The sequence below is a fragment of the Gymnogyps californianus genome, unplaced genomic scaffold (assembly GCF_018139145.2).
Source record: "Gymnogyps californianus isolate 813 unplaced genomic scaffold, ASM1813914v2 HiC_scaffold_55, whole genome shotgun sequence".
Lineage (NCBI taxonomy): Eukaryota > Metazoa > Chordata > Aves > Accipitriformes > Cathartidae > Gymnogyps > Gymnogyps californianus.
Genome location: NW_026114448.1, coordinates 375,866 through 397,212, shown reverse-complemented (window position 1 = coordinate 397,212; position 21,347 = coordinate 375,866). Strand labels below are relative to the sequence as shown.

At 45.3% G+C, this 21,347-nt stretch overlaps 1 protein-coding gene across 1 annotated transcript; it reads left to right on the top strand.

The window, feature by feature from the left end:
- The first annotated feature begins 1,832 nt into the window (after window positions 1–1,832).
- On the top strand, window positions 1,833–19,253 carry LOC127028994 (uncharacterized protein C12orf50 homolog). Its single transcript, XM_050914673.1, has 4 exons — window positions 1,833–1,851; window positions 2,616–2,819; window positions 18,535–18,645; window positions 18,881–19,253. Exons 1-4 carry the CDS (start codon window positions 1,833–1,835, stop codon window positions 19,111–19,113), a joined length of 567 nt encoding a protein of 188 aa, XP_050770630.1. The 3' UTR covers window positions 19,114–19,253.
- The last annotated feature ends 2,094 nt before the right edge of the window (window positions 19,254–21,347 follow it).

Here is a 21,347-nt window from a genome sequence, read left to right as displayed (position 1 = left end):
TTTCGTAGAAGTTTTCTTCCCGATCAAGACTGACGTAGTCTAATTTTAACCATGCTAAGGTTAGGGATGGAGTTTAAATTTCTCATCCAAGCTCTCTGTTGCAAATGGAGAGAGACAGGCACTCTTAGGGGGCTATTTATTGCATCGTAAGACAGTGCCAAAGCAAGGTGCGATGAGTCACTTTGCCAGAGGTGCTCCGTCCTCTCTGCTGGCTGTCCTGGGTGTCTAGATGACAAAATGCAGCAATACATCAAACTTTTCTAGATCTCAATTGAAATTCAATAAATACCCCCTTTCAGTGTCTTCTAAAAGATAGTAACAAAGAGTTCCATTTTGGTTTGAATGTTGGGCTTTATCCAACATAGTTAAGGTCAAAGGGATACAAATTAATCAATCTTTACCTCCCTTATTATGTTTCTCCTTCACTCTTGAGCAAGTGGCATGACTGCAAGAAATCTGTATTAGGTTTTTTACTGAATAAGTAACATAGAATTCCATTTTAGGAGAGAGAGCTATGTTCTTAATAGAACAAGACACCAGAGTAAGCAGTAGATCCGTCATCAAAAACTGCTGGGCAGAAATCTGACCTGCTACTTTTAATTTAAAAAGAAATAATTATTGTTTATTTTCACAGTAGTGTAAATTTCAGGGATAAAATCTTGATAATACTGTGTCATGTAAAACAGATTTGAGTGGGACGATGTGCTAATAAAAAAAACGGGAATGGAAAAATTGTCTCCACGTCATCCTTTTTCAACTGACACTTTCTGCCAGCCTAAATTGTTGAGTGCAATGGGGCAAAATTATTTCCTTCTTATTTCTACATTTAAACTGTTTGTGTAAACACAACAATTTCTGGCAGGTATTGAGATATATTGAGACTCCAGATGAGGGAATCAGTAACAAACGTATGAATGTAGCTTCTAATACATGTCTTTATTTATCATTACATACATTCAGCAAAAAAGGACAGAGGTGTTTCCCCAAAGCATTTCTTCAGTTGACTTCTCTGAGGTTTTAGGCACCATGGGGACATGCATCTTGAAAATACCATAAAGCTGATCAGATTGGGTCCATAAATATCATTCATGAAAAGTGAGAAGCTAAAGAACGAGCAGGTAATTTGTCGCTGGTTCTTTCCTTTGGAGCCATAGTCGTCTTTAACCTGTGTCTGATGGTCTTGTCTTAGAGAGCATGAGAGTTACACAGCAGGTGCTCGAGTTACACTAGACAGGATCCAAATAACTAACCAAAGAGAAAGAAGAATATGAAACGAGAGGTTAAAGGAAATTGCGCTAAACTCATCACTAGCTCATGGAGGTGGGAGGAAGAGAATGGCAGTGCCATTCCCTGAGCTTACACACAAGCACCTAAAACATTCTTTCTGTTGCCTTTCCAGGTGATGGCAATACAATGCCTACAAAATGTCATAATACAAAAAGAGAAGGAGGGAGTTCAGGAAGGCGAGTACCAACAGAGAGTATTCCCAGAACAGATCACAGATCCTTTGAAAATGGAGGTAATCCACTTTAGCATCAGCTTCTCATTACTGAGCATCACGTGGTAACTAACTGTATATACACGCATTAAACTTCACCATTTTATATTTGAGTTATTCTTTGCTCTTTATGTTCTAAAGACTCTTTCTCATGGTTTAGCACTGTTGATCATAAACATCAGCACTGTTTATCATTCTGCTGCTTTTAGGATTATACTGGAAAAAAATTCCTCTGTGCTGACTCCAACTGATAGTTTCCTGCTTAATTTTGGAAAAGAAACGGTTCTGTGGAGTTCTAAAAAAGACACGTCTCTAGTAGTATACCTTAGCCCTTATGTATGTTGACATCGGAGGTAAAGCTAATCCAGTAACGTTGAATCTCCAGCCATTCATGGGTATTTCTGCAACGCTGTTTGCCACCATGTCAGCAATGCCAGTTCGGCTGTTAAAACTATGTGTGGGCCCATGCTGTAAACTGTTATCACTGACGTGACTGAGGATTAAAGGAATCCTTTTATAAACTGAAGTTATTTTTTCATGCCACGCCATTTAGTTGTTCAGGCTGCAGGACAACACCTAGCTGAACTGCTACAACTGAGACAGAGAGCAAAGAAGCATACCTCATGGGCAAGGTTGAGGAATAAGGCCACCTGTGTATGAAGTGGGAGATGAGGTTTTCAAAACACCACGGCATTTTTGGATAAGAAAAAATATTTTGCCGTGCTTTATAAAAACTAAGTATGATATGTGTTATTTCAATCCCTCAGAAACAAACCACGCGGAGCTGGTGAAGAACCGTTCCCTGTACAGAAGTCAAGAAGAAGAAGAAGTGGATGTCTGAGGAGCCAAGAAATTCACCCAATACAGTAACAGGCAAAGGTATTTGGAGAAAAACACTTGGCTTATTCCTTTTGCTTTACTAAACTGTTAGATGATGTAGCACTACCTAGTTCATTTCTGTTCTTCGTGTCAAATCTGGACAATCCATATGTGGGATTGGACTAGCCACAAAGAACATTTTTTTTCGTCTTGTCTTCCAGCCTCCAGTCTCCTGCCATAGGTCAAATTGTGAGTAACAGCACACCATTTTTGGCTACCTTTGTTTTTTCACTTGTAGGAATTCACACTTCAGACCCCAAAGTAAAACCAAGTTACCAACAAAGGGGTCAAAGTCAGGGTGATCAAACTGCTGCTTCTCTTCCTTACGTCAGAGAAGCTGGAAGAAAGACTGACTTCAATTCTTCAGAACCTCGAAGATCAGCATATGTCGTCTACCGTACTGTCACCGTCAACCAAGAACCAAAGTTCAATGGATCTACAGGTGGGTTCCTGCTTACCCAGGATCCTTAAGATGCCTCCAAGATACCTGCCTGTATCGTGCTGCTTTCGGGTTTGCCCCTGCAGGGGAATATTAAGTTATTTACGCCTAAATACGGCAGGAGTAAATTCGATCCAGCACAGATTGAGGCAGTATCCACAGACAGAAATGAGTCAGAACATTCACGAACAGTAATTTAGCCCGCCTTTCATAGCAGGAATTCATTTCTCTGCCAGCAAAGAGGGATGAATGCAAAGATGTGCCGACGTGCACCAAGATACTGATGCCCACTATTTACAGCAGCTTTAAAAAAAAAAAAAAAAAAGAAAGAAAAGTGATCAGCATTGTTGTCATAAGAGCAACCGTTACCATTCTCGCTACCTTTCTTTCCAGCAGCACCTGAGCCATATGGCCAGAAATGCTCCAAACAAAAGAATCAGCTTGACACAAACAGAAGATTTTGGACCCAAACCGAAAACTATGGTAATACTTACATGTTGTGTATAAACTGAAACAGTCGGGATTACTGTGGAATTCATAATTTGAGTTAATGGAATTCAGCTGCAATTAGCAGAAAACAAGAGTGTTAGTAATACTAATTTGAAGCAAATTTTACAGAAAATGTTAGTCGTTAGGCAGCTTACTCGGATGCCAAATCAACTCTCTAGCACAAAAACATAATCCTGCCTTGCATCTAGTGCTTTCACAAGCAGGGATAAAACAGGAGATTGGCTTATGGATTAGTTTGATCTAAAAGCAGCTGATGCCTTTGGGAAGACTTTCAACACAGGAACGTTCACTTTGTTCAAGTCAAGGATGTCCGTGGCAGAATCGCCTCATTGGGAAGATCTGGTGAGCCTCGCGGAAACGCTCCAAGATTACAAATGATCTGGAGGTCCTAGAGAGAAAGTCTGTATTTAATGCTAGCTTGTCTTTCAGAGATGGTGTAGGATTCGGCCCGACGCATTCACTGATACTTCAGCTAATGTAGGATCTAATTCACATATCAGGCGAAGAGAGTCTTTCCTGAAACGGGAGCTCAACCTAAGAAACAACGTGTTATGTTTTTTCTACAGACAAATATACTTCAGGATCTTACAATGCACCGACTTGGAGGGAAACGAAATCCACGTGCAAAAACGTTCTCTAAAACAACCGTTCAGGTAACTGTTTGATGGAAATTTTTACAATTTGGTCTCTCAGTAAAAGTGACATGTCCCTCCCCACCTAGAAAACGTAAAAGTGCTCTTAAAACTTAAAACCAACCAAAACCCGCAAGATTTCTAAGCGATGCTGAGTAGTCTGAAAGAGCAGGTAAGAGTTTCGTTTGTTTGCAGGCACGTCATTTTGCCTGTATAACTAAGCCGTGATTTCTCATTTTTCACAATATTACCGATACGAAAGCAAAACACGTACCTGCCTTTAAAGTGAGGAGCTACAAGAAGCGGGTTTTGGCTAGTCGCACTGGACAAAGCACAGCAGAGACTATACGAGCGGATCTATTTGTCTCTCTGTTTGATTGCTCGCGAAGCACCTGCAGTAGGTGAGCGATGATCAAGCCGAGGTCCAAATTCATAAAAGGGCTCAGGCTACAAAACATTCACAAGATACCCTAAGGACCATTAATACATTTACAGATGTCCTGAAAGCAGAGATTAGAACCTCTCTCTCGTGTCCCTCGGAGGCAGGGCCCAACCTTTAGTCTGCAGTCTGTGCTTCAGTGCGACATCTCCTTCTTACCTCCCATCTCTCCCTGTCCCCCACGGACCTAACAGGGACTTGCTCTGCAGCTGCACAGTTCGAAACGGGGGCTAGCAGAGCGTCCTCGTAGTTCTTGCAAGCTTAGCCTTCTAGCCTGCTATGAAAGCGCTTCCCTGAAAGGCAAAGAGGTAAGTTGGAAGGCTGCTGAGCACTGCCCTTTCTTTCCCGGGCGAATCCTTTTTACTGCTACTATAAAACTATTCTTACTATTATGACGAAGAATGCCGTCACTACACACTCCCGTACCGCCAGCATTAGGCCCTTTTGATTCCCGTCTGAGATGCAATGCTGTTGAGGCACCACACGGGTGCAAAGCACCTAAAAACACCTCCTGGAATCCCTCGCCAGGCTTGCTACCATCTTTGGTTTCTTTGGCAAGTCCCGCACCGTTCTCAAACATCCGCTTGGGAAGGTTTCAGAGGGAAAAGACTAAACGGAACATTTTTGAAACCTGGGTGAATTACATTAGGAGGAAATATTTTTATTTCTGTGCTTCTGGAAGCGTTGAAAGTTTACTGCTTAAATTGTTTCTCAAAGAGCACATAGTTTTACTCCAAATAAACTATGCACCAAACGTTCTGTATATCTCTTTTGACAGCAGAGCCAGGAAGACATGGAAGTGAACAGAAAGGGAGAACGATACGTAGACAGGAGAAAGAGATGAAGCCAGTACTTCACCTGACAAGAAAAAATCTAAATTCAAATAAGGAAATTATCAAGCGGAGATCCAAAGATGATAAGATTGCAAATTCCAAAAATACACATGTAGGAAGTACACTGTAAAGTTTTCAAAAGTGACAAAAATGGAAATCTCTGTTTAAAAATAGTGTTTGTATTTCATAAACGTAGAAGAAATGTACCTAATAAAAATAACGATGTCTTCTATTTTATGTACAGTATTTCCCTTGCTTGTAACAGGACTGTAATTAGTTCAAATAAATTCCACTGAGCTTTGACTACATTGAACTGACCAGCATAAAAGTCTGCCTTTGTTTGAACTCATCTTTCAGTTGTAAAGCTATTTGCAGAAAACTCTGCACCTCAAATCAACAGAACGTCTTCCTCTCTCCGATTCCTACACCCCTCTCCATAACCGGCAGCGCCCTGCCACGGAGGAGAGAGTGAGCCACAACACAGTTAGCCTGAGCGGCCGCAGGCTGGGCCGGGCCGGGCCGCGCGCTGAGGGAACGGGGGTTGTTTAGCCTGGAGAAAAGGAGGCTGAGGGGAGACCTTACCGCTCTCTACAACTACCTGAAAGGGAGGTTGTAGCCAGGTGGGGTCGGTCTCTTCTCCCAGGGAACAAGTGACAGGACGAGAGGAAACGGCCTCAACTTGTGCCAGGGGAGGTCTGGATTGGACGTGAGGAGAAACGTCTTCACCGAAAGGGTTGTCAAGCCCTGGAATAGGCTGCCCAGGGAAGCGGTTGAGTCACCATCCCTGGAGGTATCGAAAGACGTGCGGACACGGCTTAGGGACAGTGGCTTAGTGGTGAGCTTGGCAGTGCTAGGTACCTCACGGCTGGACTCGATGACCTAAGGGAGATAAGGTCGTCACCTAAAAAAAAGGGTCTTTTCCAACCTCAAGGATTCTAAGATTCGATGATTACACAAAGAATACATGGCTCAATGAGACAGTAACAATTCCGGCGAGCTGTTAACTACTCTTGACCGGAATCAGATGAACGGAAAGGGATCGGTGCTTCCTGTGATCAAATGCTCCCAGAGTTTCCAGAGGGATAAAAACCAGCAGTTTACTGAGGCAACCATACCCTGCACACCACTGAAATCAACTACATAAAAGGCAAGAGAGGAATTCTCATTTGCCACTACAGAAAGTAAAACAAGGCTTCTAGTCAACAGGAGAAATCTGCACATGGATCTTCCTTATTACCTTTCTAGGCAGTTACCTAACAGCAGGTGCCGTCCACCTTTTCCGTAGGAATTGCATTGCCATGCCTGCCTCTAACGCCCTTCCAGTTAGAGTTGCAGTTGCCAAAACTTTAAAGGGCTGAAAGAAGACAGGTCTTTTCAGCCCTCATCGTGGCCATGTTACTGCCTTGTTCTCATACCGATTCTTGCTCCTTACAGCTGGCCTCTCTACGTCCGTATTCTACATTCTATTGCCGACTTCTAATCCTGTCGAAACACACCATTGCTTCTTCAAGACGTGACAGTCTGGAAAATGCTCCGAGACAAAAGAACAAAGGCAATCCTTGCAAACTCTCTCCCTCTTTTCCGTTCTCCACTAGGATTGAGAGATGACTTGGCCTTCCACTTTACATAGGGCATATAAACTGGAAGGGTTCCAGTCCAACGCTACAAAATTTCGACACGTGTCTTCCTCTATTACGATGGCAACAGAAACGCATCATGACTAGCTGCTCCAGCTTGCAGTTTGGAGCTGAAAGTCAACAGCACCGTGTTAGTGCAAGACACAGACCAGTGCAATGCAAGGCAGCAAAAGCATCCTGGTATGAAACACCGTAGTACCATGCTGTCAACTAAACACTTTCCACTAAAAAAGAGCAAAGAAAGAAGTGATCCGGGGCCTGAAACAAATATCCAGCCACAACTAGTCCAAACTTCTAGGAGGACTTCTATAGGGCTTCTAGAACAGTTTCACTGCAAACACGTCATCAGTTGGGTTTGCATGCAAATGTTTTCCTGTACAATCATCACCCTCCCTCCTCTCTCCCAGTCAACTTTGGCTTGGAAGCTGGCCGCTGTCTCTTTCTGCTAGCAAACCACAACGCAAGTCCTCGTCTTGCAAAGTCTCAAAGCAGAATTCACAATTCATAAGATGAGAACCTTCTACACGCTCTCCTTACCTGACATGGCTGCAATTATCAACACTCTGGCCAGCACAAAGCCAAAGCAGAGCCCCACACTACCTACTACCGAGAAAAGGAACTCTACCCCAGCCACAACCAGCCCAGGGAGGGACCCTTACATGACCGTTATCAAGATGGTGGTGCTACTCAGACTTGGGACAATGAAGGTACTGCCGTTCTGGCAATCATTTCAGCTCTTCCATCCTGAAGGCAAACACCAACGCGAGAAAGTCACCCACATGGACTCAAGGTCACCCTGCAGCCGACAGACAGCAGTAGGTGCTGCTACTAAAAGCGGGAAACACAAGGTGGAGGTCTGCACCTAGACAGCTGAATGCCACCCCAACCTGTCCCAACACTGCCTTTTACATCTCGGGAAGAAAGCAACTCGCATTGGGCTCCATTCCTTTACACTAGCTCCCAGGGCGGTCACGTTGGGGGGGCCTCACTCCTGCCCCACTGTTCCCGACACTTAGAAAAGCAAACGCAACAGCAGGGTGAACACCTGGATGCACTTGCCAGGAAAGAGCGGGACAGAGCTCAAACGCCTCCCAAACGACCTTTCTTGCCCCCATTTAAGGGCACGGGGCTGCGGCGGGGGGGGGAGCCCTATGCAAACCTCTGCCGTGCACTTGGCTCCACATCTGCAGCGAAACCTCTCGCCACTCGTGCGTGTCCCCCTCCCGCAGGCGGCACGGGACGCGACGGCACGGCACGGCACGGCACGGGCGGCTCTGACATGGTCGGTGCTGCCGCCTCTCCCCCCCGCTCCGCCACTCCCCGGGCCCGGCTCCGTTGCCCGGCCCCGGCCCCGGCCCGGCCACCGCGGCCCCGTTGCTCCCTCCCCTCCCGCCCGCCGCCCGGCCCCGTGCCGCCCGGCCACCTGGCGCTCCCGCTTGGACGACGGCTCCTCCTTCCCCTCGGTCACCAACAGACACCGCAACCTGCCGCTGGCACCGCGCCCCCGCCGCCTCATGGCCCCGGCCGCCCGCTCCCGCCGCCGCCAGCGCCCAGCGCCCAGCGCCCACGCCGCAGCTGCGCCTGCGCCGCCCCGCGCCCGCCCTGCGCCACGGCAACTGGAGTCCGGCGCCGGCCCGCCCGGCAGGAGCCCCGCGGACGCACCTGTGCGCCGGGGACGGCGGGCCGGGGCGCGGGCGCCTCTCTCCAGCAGCCCGCAGCCAGGCGGTGGCTCCGCCGCTCTCCGCCGCCCAGCCCGGCCGCGGGCCTGGGGCAGCTCCGCTTTCCACAGCGGCGGCTGCCCTGGCCTGGCAGCCTTTCCTCAGGCTGGCTTTGCTGCTTTCCGGGGTCCCCACGCCCGGGCCTGGGGCATGGATGCCCTGTCCCCAGGCTGCGGGGACCTCTCTGGGCCTGGCTTTGCCCCCGTCAGGACAGCTGCCTCCTGCTGGTACCCAGGCTCTCTGCCTCGGTGGACAGCGCCTCGAAGCTGGGCTGGCTTGAGCCCGGCTGGACGCCAGGCGCCCACCAAAGCCGCTCCATCGCTCCCCTCCTCAGCTGGGCAGGGAGAGAAGATGCAAGGAAAGGCTCGTGGGTCGGAGAGGAGGACAGGGAACAGGCACTCACCCATTACCGTCACGGGCAAAACAGACTCGACGCGGGCAAATGATCTGAATTTCTTACCGAGCCACATCCGAGTAGGGGAATGAGAAAGAAAACCTGACTCTTCAAACACCTTCCCCCGAGCCCGCCCTTCTTCCTGGGCTCAACTTCACTCCTGATTTTCCTCTACCTCCTCCCCCACGAGCGGTCGCAGGGGACGGGGAATGGGGGCTGCGGTCAGTTCATCAACACCTTGTCTCTGCCGCTCCTCCTCCTCACGCTCTTCCCCTGCTCCAGCGTGGGCTCCCTCGCCACGGGAGACAGTCCTCCACGAACTCCTCCAACGTGAGGCCTTCCCACGGGCTGCAGTTCTTCACAACCTGCTCCAGCGTGGCGGGTCACAGGTCCTGCCAGCAAACCTGCTCCATCCGTGGGCTCCTCTCTCCACGGGGTCACAGGCCCTGCCAGGAGCCTGCTCCAGCATGGGCTTCCCCACAGGGCCACAGCCTCCTTCGGGCACATCCGCCTGCTCCGGCGTGGGCTCCTCCACGCCTGCAGGTGGATATCTGCTCCACCGTGGACCTCTGTGGGCTGCAGGGGGACCTCTGGGCACGTGAACACTTCCTTTCTGCGCTTCCTTTTATGCTCTACTTGAAAAGTTCCCAGGTTTTGATCTAACAGCGCTCTGAGGCGTTCACCTCCAAGTCACCGATGTCACTCAAGTGTTGGAAATGGGACCCCATGTCCTGGGGATAACAGTATGCCTTACCATTTTCCAGGGCTGAAACTTCATTCCCCCGCCCAGATACTTTTTGTTCAGAGGCAGCCTGGGACCTGAATGGGAACAGAGGTGTTAACGAGGGACCCAAGTGTACGCTGTTCTTTTCTGCTGAGCTGTGGCAGTGGACAGCGTGGAAGCACGAAAAAGCAATGAACCCCAACAACAGAAGCAGTTAACAGCTGACAGTGGACTACCAGGAAGCAGCAAGCTTCTCAATCCAAAGAAAGAGGTACCTACCGGAAGAAACACACGGGGCACAAGGATGTGGTGACAAAAATAGTCCAAGAATAAGATTTGTCTTTGCGGTAAGCAAAAGATTTGTTTCCAAGACCCCAGTTCCTACGGCAAGAAGTTGGTCTTACTTAAGCCCCGCCAGATGGGTTTGTTCCCTTTTACGTTGAACAAACACCGGAATGGGAGACTCTCTGAAACGGTCCCGTTTTCTGTACTTTGCTCTGAAACAATGGAGATAAAGGAAGATGTCCAAGCTGGACAGGTCACAGAGCGCCATCATGCTGATGTCACGAGCCGGAGGAGCGGTTAGCAACCGTGGAAATGTAACATTCTATACCGGCTGGCGACTGCATTCGTCGCTGCAGCAAGCCCGGAGAAGGTACCAGCTCCTTGGTTCAAGTACATTTCGCTGTCAGTTGGAGTTTTGTTTCAAAAACGCAGCAGAGCTAAGGTTCTCAAGGCCCAGTTTTTGAAAGAAAACTCCTGCTTTCAGCATAAGACTACAGTTTGCCTGACGGTTGATAGCTTTAACGTTTTCATGTATGTTCTGCTTCTATTAAGAGAGCAGAGGAAGAGGGCAAGAGGCGAAAATGGCAGCAGCTGGGAATAACCGTGTTTTCCATTTCTATTCCCCCTATGCACAGGTAAATGCTGTAGATTTTAGAGTGGTTTGTATCCTTGATTGTCTTGATATAGCCATGCTGAAAGGGAGGCTTACTAGGTGAAGTTAGAAGCTGATGTGTCACTCTGTCTGGGTGATGGCAGCATCTGTAGATGAAATTCCCGATTTTCGGAAGTGGTCAGCTACTGCTCATCTAAACTATGGAGAATTTCTCCTGTGAACTGGGCTCAGATACTCAAGGACCACATAAGTTAAAAAGCACGCATCGAGATCACTCCTCGCTTTCTTCTTGAACCAGCATTATATTGATTCTGAATACACAGGCCACGTTTATAATTTCTGCTTATAGCGACTACCTGCATTTCTGCACAATCAGTTATTTCAAACAAAGTCTTTCAAAATGGGTTTGCCCTTCAAAGAAGTATTTCTCTTCCACCTGGGGAGAATCCAGGGGTGGGTGTAGCGCTCTTTGTTATCGCATCCATTTCAGCCCCGGGGATTTAGGCGTTAATGCCTGGGAGATGGGCTTGGGCTCCAGACCCCAGCCTGTCTCAGGGGACGGCCCAGTTGTACTGGCTACAGTCCAAAAGTGGCGTGCTTTGGAGATGCTGCTCCTAGACCCAGCTGTTAATGTCTGGACCTGGGTGAAACTCACCTTCCAATACTCCAATATTTTCAAGTGTGACTTTGTTTTCCTTTAAAAACTTACACATCCAGAAGGAACCGGCAACCGGCATTTACAGCTCTCAGCTGGGATGCAGTTCACATCTGGGATGGAAACCTGAGTTTACGTATTCAGGGTATCGGTCACGAGCACTTGCCTCTTTGGAACTACGAGCTTATCGTGTGCTTGAGGCAGATACGTCAGGTTATAAGGATCAGTGAATTGCATGATCAGAGATGATGCTGCAATCTGTAAACTTTAACAAGGCAGAGAGACAGAAAAATCATTTTAAGTCTGACTAACAAAAGCGACTCTCATTGTGAAAGTGCGCGCTCTGCAATATTGTGCAGACTTTCTAGCTGGCGACACCTTGATCAATAGAGGGAGAGCCGCAGTGGGAATAGATGTATGAGTAAAGGAGCAATAATTAAACAAATAATTAAACACATCCACGTAGATATTCTTTTTGTCCCGTTAGGCTTTTGTTTGTCATCTCTAAAAACAGCTGGGAGACGGTGTGAGCAGTGTAACGACAGCAGTCTCAGAACATCAAATCCGGAATATTTGCAGTAACTTGCAAATGTTTGTCACCGTAATACTGTTATACATGGACTACTGTATCATCTCCCCCATTAATTAAAACCAAAGCGTTTCAAAAGAGGAGATTCACATTTAAGGCAACCACTAGGGTCTGGGAAGCTAGTGTGGCTTACCCCCAAAGTCATTTTCCTCATGAGGGTTCCAGGGGCAGATCCTGTCACCGTGAAAAACCTCTTGGCTGTGATGCTGCGTCCTCATTATGGAGAGGGGGGAGATGTTCGCATCTGTTTGGCAGATTTAGAGATATGGAAATAAAGGCAGAAAGGAGCAAGTCCCCTCAAGCACACTGTTTAGTCTGAAAACAAAAGTGACTTTCTTCTGCCGAGTTGACGTTTCCCATGGGAATTGCAACAAAAGGTGTTTTTCCTTGTACAGCAGACTTCACTTGAGATTGACCTGATTATCCCATTGTGCAGGAAAGGAAAGGAAACTCAGGCACATGTCAATTAAGTGACTAATAGATTTTTGTTCTTCCCAGCATCTCATGAGAAGTCTGCAGTACAGTACGTAGGCTGCTTTACTCCTATTCTTACCTGGGAACAGTTTTACATCATGAAAGCTCCATTGACCTAACTCAAGATAGCTCTAGAGTTATCTGGAGCTTAAGATAACTTTAAAGGTAACCTTAAATCTTCTAAAACAGCAGAACGTGGTCCCACAAAACCTTAGTCGTACGTTCACAGCAGTACACCGTGTGCTAATCCATTGAGTCCATTTTGATTGTTATAGTTACAAGAGCCGAAAACTGTTTTCTCCTGCAGCAGAAGTACAGCAACATCACCTGTTTCTGGGAAGCACAACCTTTAGGATGTGTGAGGATCCACTGTGCCTTCCGTCACAGCAAACCGCGGAATATAAACGGACTGTTTTTACCACCTAGTGAGTAAAAATATTTTCTCAACAAGTTGTTCACTAGAGTAAGTCAGTACGCGAAAACGTCCTTCCAGTGCTTACGTAACATACATTAAGGTCAGGAACCGTACCACGGCAAATCAATCAGGTATGATCTGCTATCCCAGCAAGTTGAAGGCAAAGAAAGGCATTGTATTGGCATTGGAATAGGGCTGCCACATGCATTTTTTTAGCTCTCACGTTACGGATCTTCCTAACTATCAGTGACATGACAGAGGAAGTCGCAAATGGCAACGCAGGTCGCCGAGACGCATGGAGTAAAAATGTTGCTTTACTTGGGTATTTGCTAGATGAAATCTCTCTAGTAGTGAAAAGGGTCAGTAGGCAGGTAATCGTTTAAGAGAAATGAAAAGTAGTGTGTGTGGTGGGGGGGAGGGTGGCAGGGCCACGAGTAGCAGTATCTGTTGATAGAGCCCAGCTTGTCCTATGGATGAGACACCCTTTCTGTAGACAACATCAGATTACAGGGCTGTGTGTGCAGGTGCACTTCCAGTTCATCGTTTCGAATAAATTTTTCAGGCTTGAACATTATCGCATGCAGGCTGTTGAAGTACAGTCATAGTTTGCAAGGCAGTACAATATCTGAAAATCAGATTATTGATGGAAAAACCACCCTTCTAAGTTGGGTTTTTTTCCTCAGTCCTTTCTAAGAGGAGCTCTTGTCTACCAGGAGTCCTGGTAGACAGCTGGAACCTGGAACAGGGTAAGAGTCCAGGGCAGGGAACCAAGGCAGGTGTCAGAAATCGGGCGGAAGCAGGAGCGAGAGCAAGTCAGCATGACTTGTCAGAGATGCAACAGCTGGAATAAAAGAAGATGCCCATGCTTCATCTCATTTCTTTAAAACTGGAAACAATAGCCAACTTCAATATTTTTAATACAATGCACAGAACCCCGATTGTATCTATAGCTGCAAACTGGTCAGCTTGAACAATACAGACAGACTCACCTTTTTGCACCGTTTTTATTTTCAGTCCGTTGCATTTCCTCATGCTCAGAAAATGCTATCCCAGTACTGAATAGTTTTGCTGCAAACATTATGGGTAGATACACATTTCTAAGGAAAACAATATCTTTTCTGATTTTCTTCTCATGAAGTGTGAATTATTTTCATGAACTCCGTATTCTTTCTCAAAATCTACATTTTGTACTTGGGAAAGAGAGTTGTGATTCAGAAAATTTTGATAGAAAAAAAAGGTCTGCCAGCTCCAAATGGGCAATCCTGTGCTTAGCATTGCAAGTTCTTCAAAGGGGATGCCATGGGGAGCGACACAGGCCTGCCTATTATTCAGCATGTTTAAAGTATTTCCACAGGTGGGGTCCTAAACCCATTTACTCACTTCAGCCCAGGTATTACTAATCCCATGTTTCCCTATGTTGTACACCTCTTAAAAGGCACCGGAAGAAAGAAGGTTACTGACTCCAATTAATCTATCCACCAGCTGGAAGAGAGATCCAGCCTTTTTTAAAGAGCGTAGAATGATCCAAATGTTCCTCTTTTCAAAAGGCGCTCTTCAGCAGTGGACGGATGAGGCATTCAGAGGAGCCAGTACCCGTGTTTTCTCGTACCTTTGGAGCTGGAAGATGCTCTTTTGCCAACCTCCGCAGAAGAGGCTTCCTAAAAGGCACAATCTGTCTATTTAAGGATTCCGTCAGTATGATCATGATTGCAAAACTATACCTGCTGCTCTGAACCTGCATTCGATAGTCTAGTTCCCTCCTAACAAAATACATGTGATGTTCTTTGCTGCAGATGCCCCATTACAACAGGGTGTCCGAGAAGGGATTCCGCATCCAGCCCATCGTCAAGAATCACTCAGAAATCCACAGCATATTTTACTACCAATTCACCCTCCACTGATTATAAACCTCAGCGACGAACAGGAGGAAGAGGACGATGGAGAGGACGATGAAGAGAACTGTAAACAGTTTTTCTCTTTCTTGTACAAGGAAGTACAAGGGGTTTTTCCGACTCTTGCAATGTACTTCACAACTGATTTCTGATAATGACCATTACATTTTTAGAAAAGAGTCGTTGATCAGTTTTTGAAAGAGTTTCCAGCTAATCCCCAAAATATTGGAACTGGTAGTCACCAGGCGTGAGTGAGGCAACATTTTCTAACTCCTGTGAAACGCCTAGCTGTGTATTTCAACAGTGGTATAATTCGCATACCTCTTTTTCCTTAAGTAGAGTGGAAAATGCGATCCACAGTTGAGATGATGTGATCCACAATTCAGGTGGCCATCAAACACTCTTCAACATTTCTCAAAATTTCTCAAATTTTCTCAAAAATGAATTGCACATTCCCAGAGAGTGAAGGGAGAGAACGCCCTTCCCTCATGTGTGCACTCCGCAAATTACCGTGCTAGTTCTCAGGCAGCCCCAAGCTGCTTTTCACTTTCCCCCGGCCCTTCAGGTTGGCTGCCAGGGCTGCCTGTTAGTGCTTCCTAACTCGGTTTCAGCCTGAGTAAGCCACATTAACTTAAACAATACAAAAAGTAGGGCTTTGCTAATCTTAGTAGCCTTAAGCGAGACAGATAAGGAGCACTCGCTTCACCAGCTCAGCCGCAGACATTACGGGATAGTAACTTTGGGCAGAGGGTTTGTGACAAGCACTCCCTGGTGACGTGTTTAATCAGAAGATTTCCTTTTGGGTGTAAAAGAAGGATCATTTTGAAAATGAGTACTGAAGATGGTTTTGAATCATTTTAAACCAACAAACATTAGCTTCTTAATAAGCGTTGTAACTGCAATTCCATCGCACTTGGAAATACCTAATATTAAGGAATCATTTTTCTGTCCAGAAGCAGAGGTTGCAGTCAGGAAAAAAACCAAACGTGACCCAAAATGAAATTCATGATGGTATTTGATTATTAAGAATTGTTGAAGAGCTTTGTATAGCTGTCTAGTAATCCTTTAAAAATATTTCCTACAGATGTTTCTAACTGGGTGCCTAAGACTGCTGCAGATATGGAAGAGGAGAGAGCAATAAAGGAAACATGCTATCAATCTGGTAAATATGGAATTAGTCACTCTTTCCTAAACAGCAATCCTGCCAATATAGTAAACTTTGGCGTCTTCTTCCCTCTTGGGGTATGTTTAGGAGAGTATTACAGGATTCAGTACCCTCACGAACACCAGGCAACAAAAAGCGGGTCTTCACCTCGGGAAAAGGAGCTATTACCCTTGCAAGCTACCGAGCGAGACTTGCAGAAAGGCAAGTACTTTTCATCTTCTGCAACAATGTTTACCGCTTTTAAAATCACTGTTACAGGGAGAAACTATTACATAGGTTGCCCTTCCTCCCCGCTTTTTTAATTTCGTGACAGTAAAGGATAGCATAGTACAAAGAGCATAAAAATACTTCATTAATTCTTCCCCATAGAGAGAGAGAGAGGGAGAGAGTGTCACACACGTGGTGACTACCTGCATCGATTGTAGATGGAAAAGGTAGAAATGGGCTGTTAACCCTATGTGTGCTTTCCTGCGATACACAACAGAGGTCTTTCGTAGAAGTTTTCTTCCCGATCAAGACTGACGTAGTCTAATTTTAACCATGCTAAGGTTAGGGATGGAGTTTAAATTTCTCATCCAAGCTCTCTGTTGCAAATGGAGAGAGACAGGCACTCTTAGGGGGCTATTTATTGCATCGTAAGACAGTGCCAAAGCAAGGTGCGATGAGTCACTTTGCCAGAGGTGCTCCGTCCTCTCTGCTGGCTGTCCTGGGTGTCTAGATGACAAAATGGCAATACATCAAACTTTTCTAGATCTCAATTGAAATTCAATAAATACCCCCTTTCAGTGTCTTCTAAAAGATAGTAACCAAAGAGTTCCATTTTGGTTTGAATGTTGGGCTTTATCCAACATAGTTAAGGTCAAAGGGATACAAATTAATCAATCTTTACCTCCCTTATTATGTTTCTCCTTCACTCTTGAGCAAGTGGCATGACTGCAAGAAATCTGTATTAGGTTTTTTTACTGAATAAGTAACATAGAATTCCATTTTAGGAGAGAGAGCTATGTTCTTAATAGAACAAGACACCAGAGTAAGCAGTAGATCCGTCATCAAAAACTGCTGGGCAGAAATCTGACCTGCTACTTTTAATTTAAAAAGAAATAATTATTGTTTATTTTCACAGTAGTGTAAATTTCAGGGATAAAATCTTGATAATACTGTGTCATGTAAAACAGATTTGAGTGGGACGATGTGCTAATAAAAAAAACGGGAATGGAAAAATTGTCTCCACGTCATCCTTTTTCAACTGACACTTTCTGCCAGCCTAAATTGTTGAGTGCAATGGGGCAAAATTATTTCCTTCTTATTTCTACATTTAAACTGTTTGTGTAAACAACAACAATTTCTGGCAGGTATTGAGATATATTTAGACTCCAGATGAGGGAATCAGTAACAAACGTATGAATGTAGCTTCTAATACATGTCTTTATTTATCATTACATACATTCAGCAAAAAAGGACAGAGGTGTTTCCCCAAAGCATTTCTTCAGTTGACTTCTCTGAGGTTTTAGGCACCATGGGGACATGCATCTTGAAAATACCATAAAGCTGATCAGATTGGGTCCATAAATATCATTCATGAAAAGTGAGAAGCTAAAGAACGAGCAGGTAATTTGTCGCTGGTTCTTTCCTTTGGAGCCATAGTCGTCTTTAACCTGTGTCTGATGGTCTTGTCTTAGAGAGCATGAGAGTTACACAGCAGGTGCTCGAGTTACACTAGACAGGATCCAAATAACTAACCAAAGAGAAAGAAGAATATGAAACGAGAGGTTAAAGGAAATTGCGCTAAACTCATCACTAGCTCATGGAGGTGGGAGGAAGAGAATGGCAGTGCCATTCCCTGAGCTTACACACAAGCACCTAAAACATTCTTTCTGTTGCCTTTCCAGGTGATGGCAATACAATGCCTACAAAATGTCATAATACAAAAAGAGAAGGAGGGAGTTCAGGAAGGCGAGTACCAACAGAGAGTATTCCCAGAACAGATCACAGATCCTTTGAAAATGGAGGTAATCCACTTTAGCATCAGCTTCTCATTACTGAGCATCACGTGGTAACTAACTGTATATACACGCATTAAACTTCACCATTTTATATTTGAGTTATTCTTTGCTCTTTATGTTCTAAAGACTCTTTCTCATGGTTTAGCACTGTTGATCATAAACATCAGCACTGTTTATCATTCTGCTGCTTTTAGGATTATACTGGAAAAAAATTCCTCATGCTGACTCCAACTGATAGTTTCCTGCTTAATTTTGGAAAAGAAACGGTTCTGTGGAGTTCTAAAAAAGACACGTCTCTAGTAGTATACCTTAGCCCTTATGTATGTTGACATCGGAGGTAAAGCTAATCCAGTAACGTTGAATCTCCAGCCATTCATGGGTATTTCTGCAACGCTGTTTGCCACCATGTCAGCAATGCCAGTTCGGCTGTTAAAACTATGTGTGGGCCCATGCTGTAAACTGTTATCACTGACGTGACTGAGGATTAAAGGAATCCTTTTATAAACTGAAGTTATTTTTCATGCCACGCCATTTTAGTTGTTCAGGCTGCAGGACAACACCTAGCTGAACTGCTACAACTGAGACAGAGGCAAAGCATACCTCATGGGCAAGGTTGAGGAATAAGCACCTGTGTATGAAGTGGGAGATGAGGTTTTCAAAACACCACGGCATTTTTGGATAAGAAAATTTTGCGTGCTTTATAAAAACTAAGTATGATATGTGTTATTTCAATCCCTCAGAAACAAACCACGCGGAGCTGGTGAAGAACCGTCCCTGTACAGAAGTCAAGAAGAAGAAGAAGTGGATGTCTGAGGAGCCAAGAAATTCACCCAATACAGTAACAGGCAAAGGTATTTGGAGAAAACACTTGGCTTATTCCTTTTGCTTTACTAAACTGTTAGATGATGTAGCACTACCTAGTTCATTTCTGTTCTTCGTGTCAAATCTGGACAATCCATATGTGGATTGGACTAGCCACAAAGAACATTTTTTTCGTCTTGTCTTCCAGCCTCCAGTCTCCTGCCATAGGTCAAATTGTGAGTAACAGCACACCATTTTTGGCTACCTTTGTTTTTTCACTTGTAGGAATTCACACTTCAGACCCCAAAGTAAAACCAAGTTACCAACAAAGGGGTCAAAGTCAGGGTGATCAAACTGCTGCTTCTCTTCCTTACGTCAGAGAAGCTGGAAGAAAGACTGACTTCAATTCTTCAGAACCTCGAAGATCAGCATATGTCGTCTACCGTACTGTCACCGTCAACCAAGAACCAAAGTTCAATGGATCTACAGGTGGGTTCCTGCTTACCCAGGATCCTTAAGATGCCTCCAAGATACCTGCCTGTATCGTGCTGCTTTCGGGTTTGCCCCTGCAGGGGAATATTAAGTTATTTACGCCTAAATACGGGCAGGAGTAAATTCGATCCAGCACAGATTGAGGCAGTATCCACAGACAGAAATGAGTCAGAACATTCACGAACAGTAATTTAGCCGCCTTCATAGCAGGAATTCATTTCTCTGCCAGCAAAGAGGGATGAATGCAAAGATGTGCCGACGTGCACCAAGATACTGATGCCCACTATTTACAGCAGCTTTAAAAAAAAAAAAAAAAAAGAAAGAAAAGTGATCAGCATTGTTGTCATAAGAGCAACCGTTACCATTCTCGCTACCTTTCTTTCCAGCAGCACCTGAGCCATATGGCCAGAAATGCTCCAAACAAAAGAATCAGCTTGACACAAACAGAAGATTTTGGACCCAAACCGAAAACTATGGTAATACTTACATGTTGTGTATAAACTGAAACAGTCGGGATTACTGTGGAATTCATAATTTGAGTTAATGGAATTCAGCTGCAATTAGCAGAAAACAAGAGTGTTAGTAATACTAATTTTGAAGCAAATTTTACAGAAAATGGTTAGTCGTTAGGCAGCTTACTCGGATGCCAAATCAACTCTCTAGCACAAAAACATAATCCTGCCTTGCATCTAGTGCTTTCACAAGCAGGGATAAAACAGGAGATTGGCTTATGGATTAGTTTGATCTAAAAGCAGCTGATGCCTTTGGGAAGACTTTCAACACAGGAACGTTCACTTTGTTCAAGTCAAGGATGTCCGTGGCAGAATCGCCTCATTGGGAAGATCTGGTGAGCCTCGCGGAAACGCTCCAAGATTACAAATGATCTTGGAGGTCCTAGAGAGAAAGTCTGTATTTAATGCTAGCTTGTCTTTCAGAGATGGTGTAGGATTCGCCCGACGCATTCACTGATACTTCAGCTAATGTAGGATCTAATTCACATATCAGGCGAAGAGAGTCTTTCCTGAAACGGGAGCTCAACCTAAGAAACAACGTGTTATGTTTTTTCTACAGACAAATATACTTCAGGATCTTACAATGCACCGACTTGGAGGAAACGAAATCCACGTGCAAAAACGTTCTCTAAAACAACCGTTCAGGTAACTGTTTGATGGAAATTTTTACAATTTGGTCTCTTCAGTAAAAGTGACATGTCCCTCCCCACCTAGAAAACGTAAAAGTGCTCTTAAAACTTAAAACCAACCAAAACCCGCAAGTTTCTAAGCGATGCTGAGTAGTCTGAAAGAGCAGGTAAGAGTTTCGTTTGTTTGCAGGCACGTCATTTTGCCTGTATAACTAAGCCGTGATTTCTCATTTTTCACAATATTACCGATACGAAAGCAAAACACGTACCTGCCTTTAAAGTGAGGAGCTACAAGAAGCGGGTTTTGGCTAGTCGCACTGGACAAAGCACAGCAGAGACTATACGAGCGGGATCTATTTGTCTCTCTGTTTGATTGCTCGCAAAGCACCTGCAGTAGGTGAGCGATGATCAGCCGAGGTCCAAATTCATAAAAGGGCTCAGGCTACAAAACATTCACAAGATACCCTAAGGACCATTAATACATTTTACAGCTGTCCTGAAAGCAGAGATTAGAACCTCTCTCTCGTGTCCCTCGGAGGCAGGGCCCAACCTTTAGTCTGCAGTCTGTGCTTCAGTGCGACATCTCCTTCTTACCTCCCATCTCTCCCTGTCCCCCACGGACCTAACAGGGACTTTGCTCTGCAGCTGCACAGTTCGAAACGGGGCTAGCAGAGCGTCCTCGTAGTTCTTGCAAGCTTAGCCTTCTAGCCTGCTATGAAAGCGCTTCCCTGAAAGGGCAAAGAGGTAAGTTGGAAGGCTGCTGAGCACTGCCCTTTCTTTCCCGGGCGAATCCTTTTACTGCTACTTTCTTCTATAGAAGATGCTCACTAACACTCCGTACGCAGCATTAGGCCCTTTTGATTCCCGTCTGAGATGCAAATGCTGTTGAGGCACCACACGGGTGCAAAGCACCTAAAACCACCTCCTGGAATCCCTCGCCAGGCTTGCTACCATCTTTGGTTTCTTTGTGCAAGTCCCGCACCGTTCTCAAACATCCGCTTGGGAAGGTTTCAGAGGGAAAAGACTAAACGGAACATTTTGAAACCTGGGTGAATTACATTAGGAGGAAATATTTTTATTTCTGTTGCTTCTGGAAGCGTTGAAAGTTTACTGCTTAAC

What these genes read in the sequence shown, in the direction of transcription:
- LOC127028994 (XM_050914673.1), top strand. An exon ending in AAAGTTCAATGGATCTACAG is followed by an intron (nt 2,820 to 18,534) that starts GTGGGTTCCTGC and finishes TCAATCCCTCAG; the next exon opens with AAACAAACCACGCGGAGCTG. An exon ending in CAATACAGTAACAGGCAAAG is followed by an intron (nt 18,646 to 18,880) that starts GTATTTGGAGAA and finishes TTTCACTTGTAG; the next exon opens with GAATTCACACTTCAGACCCC.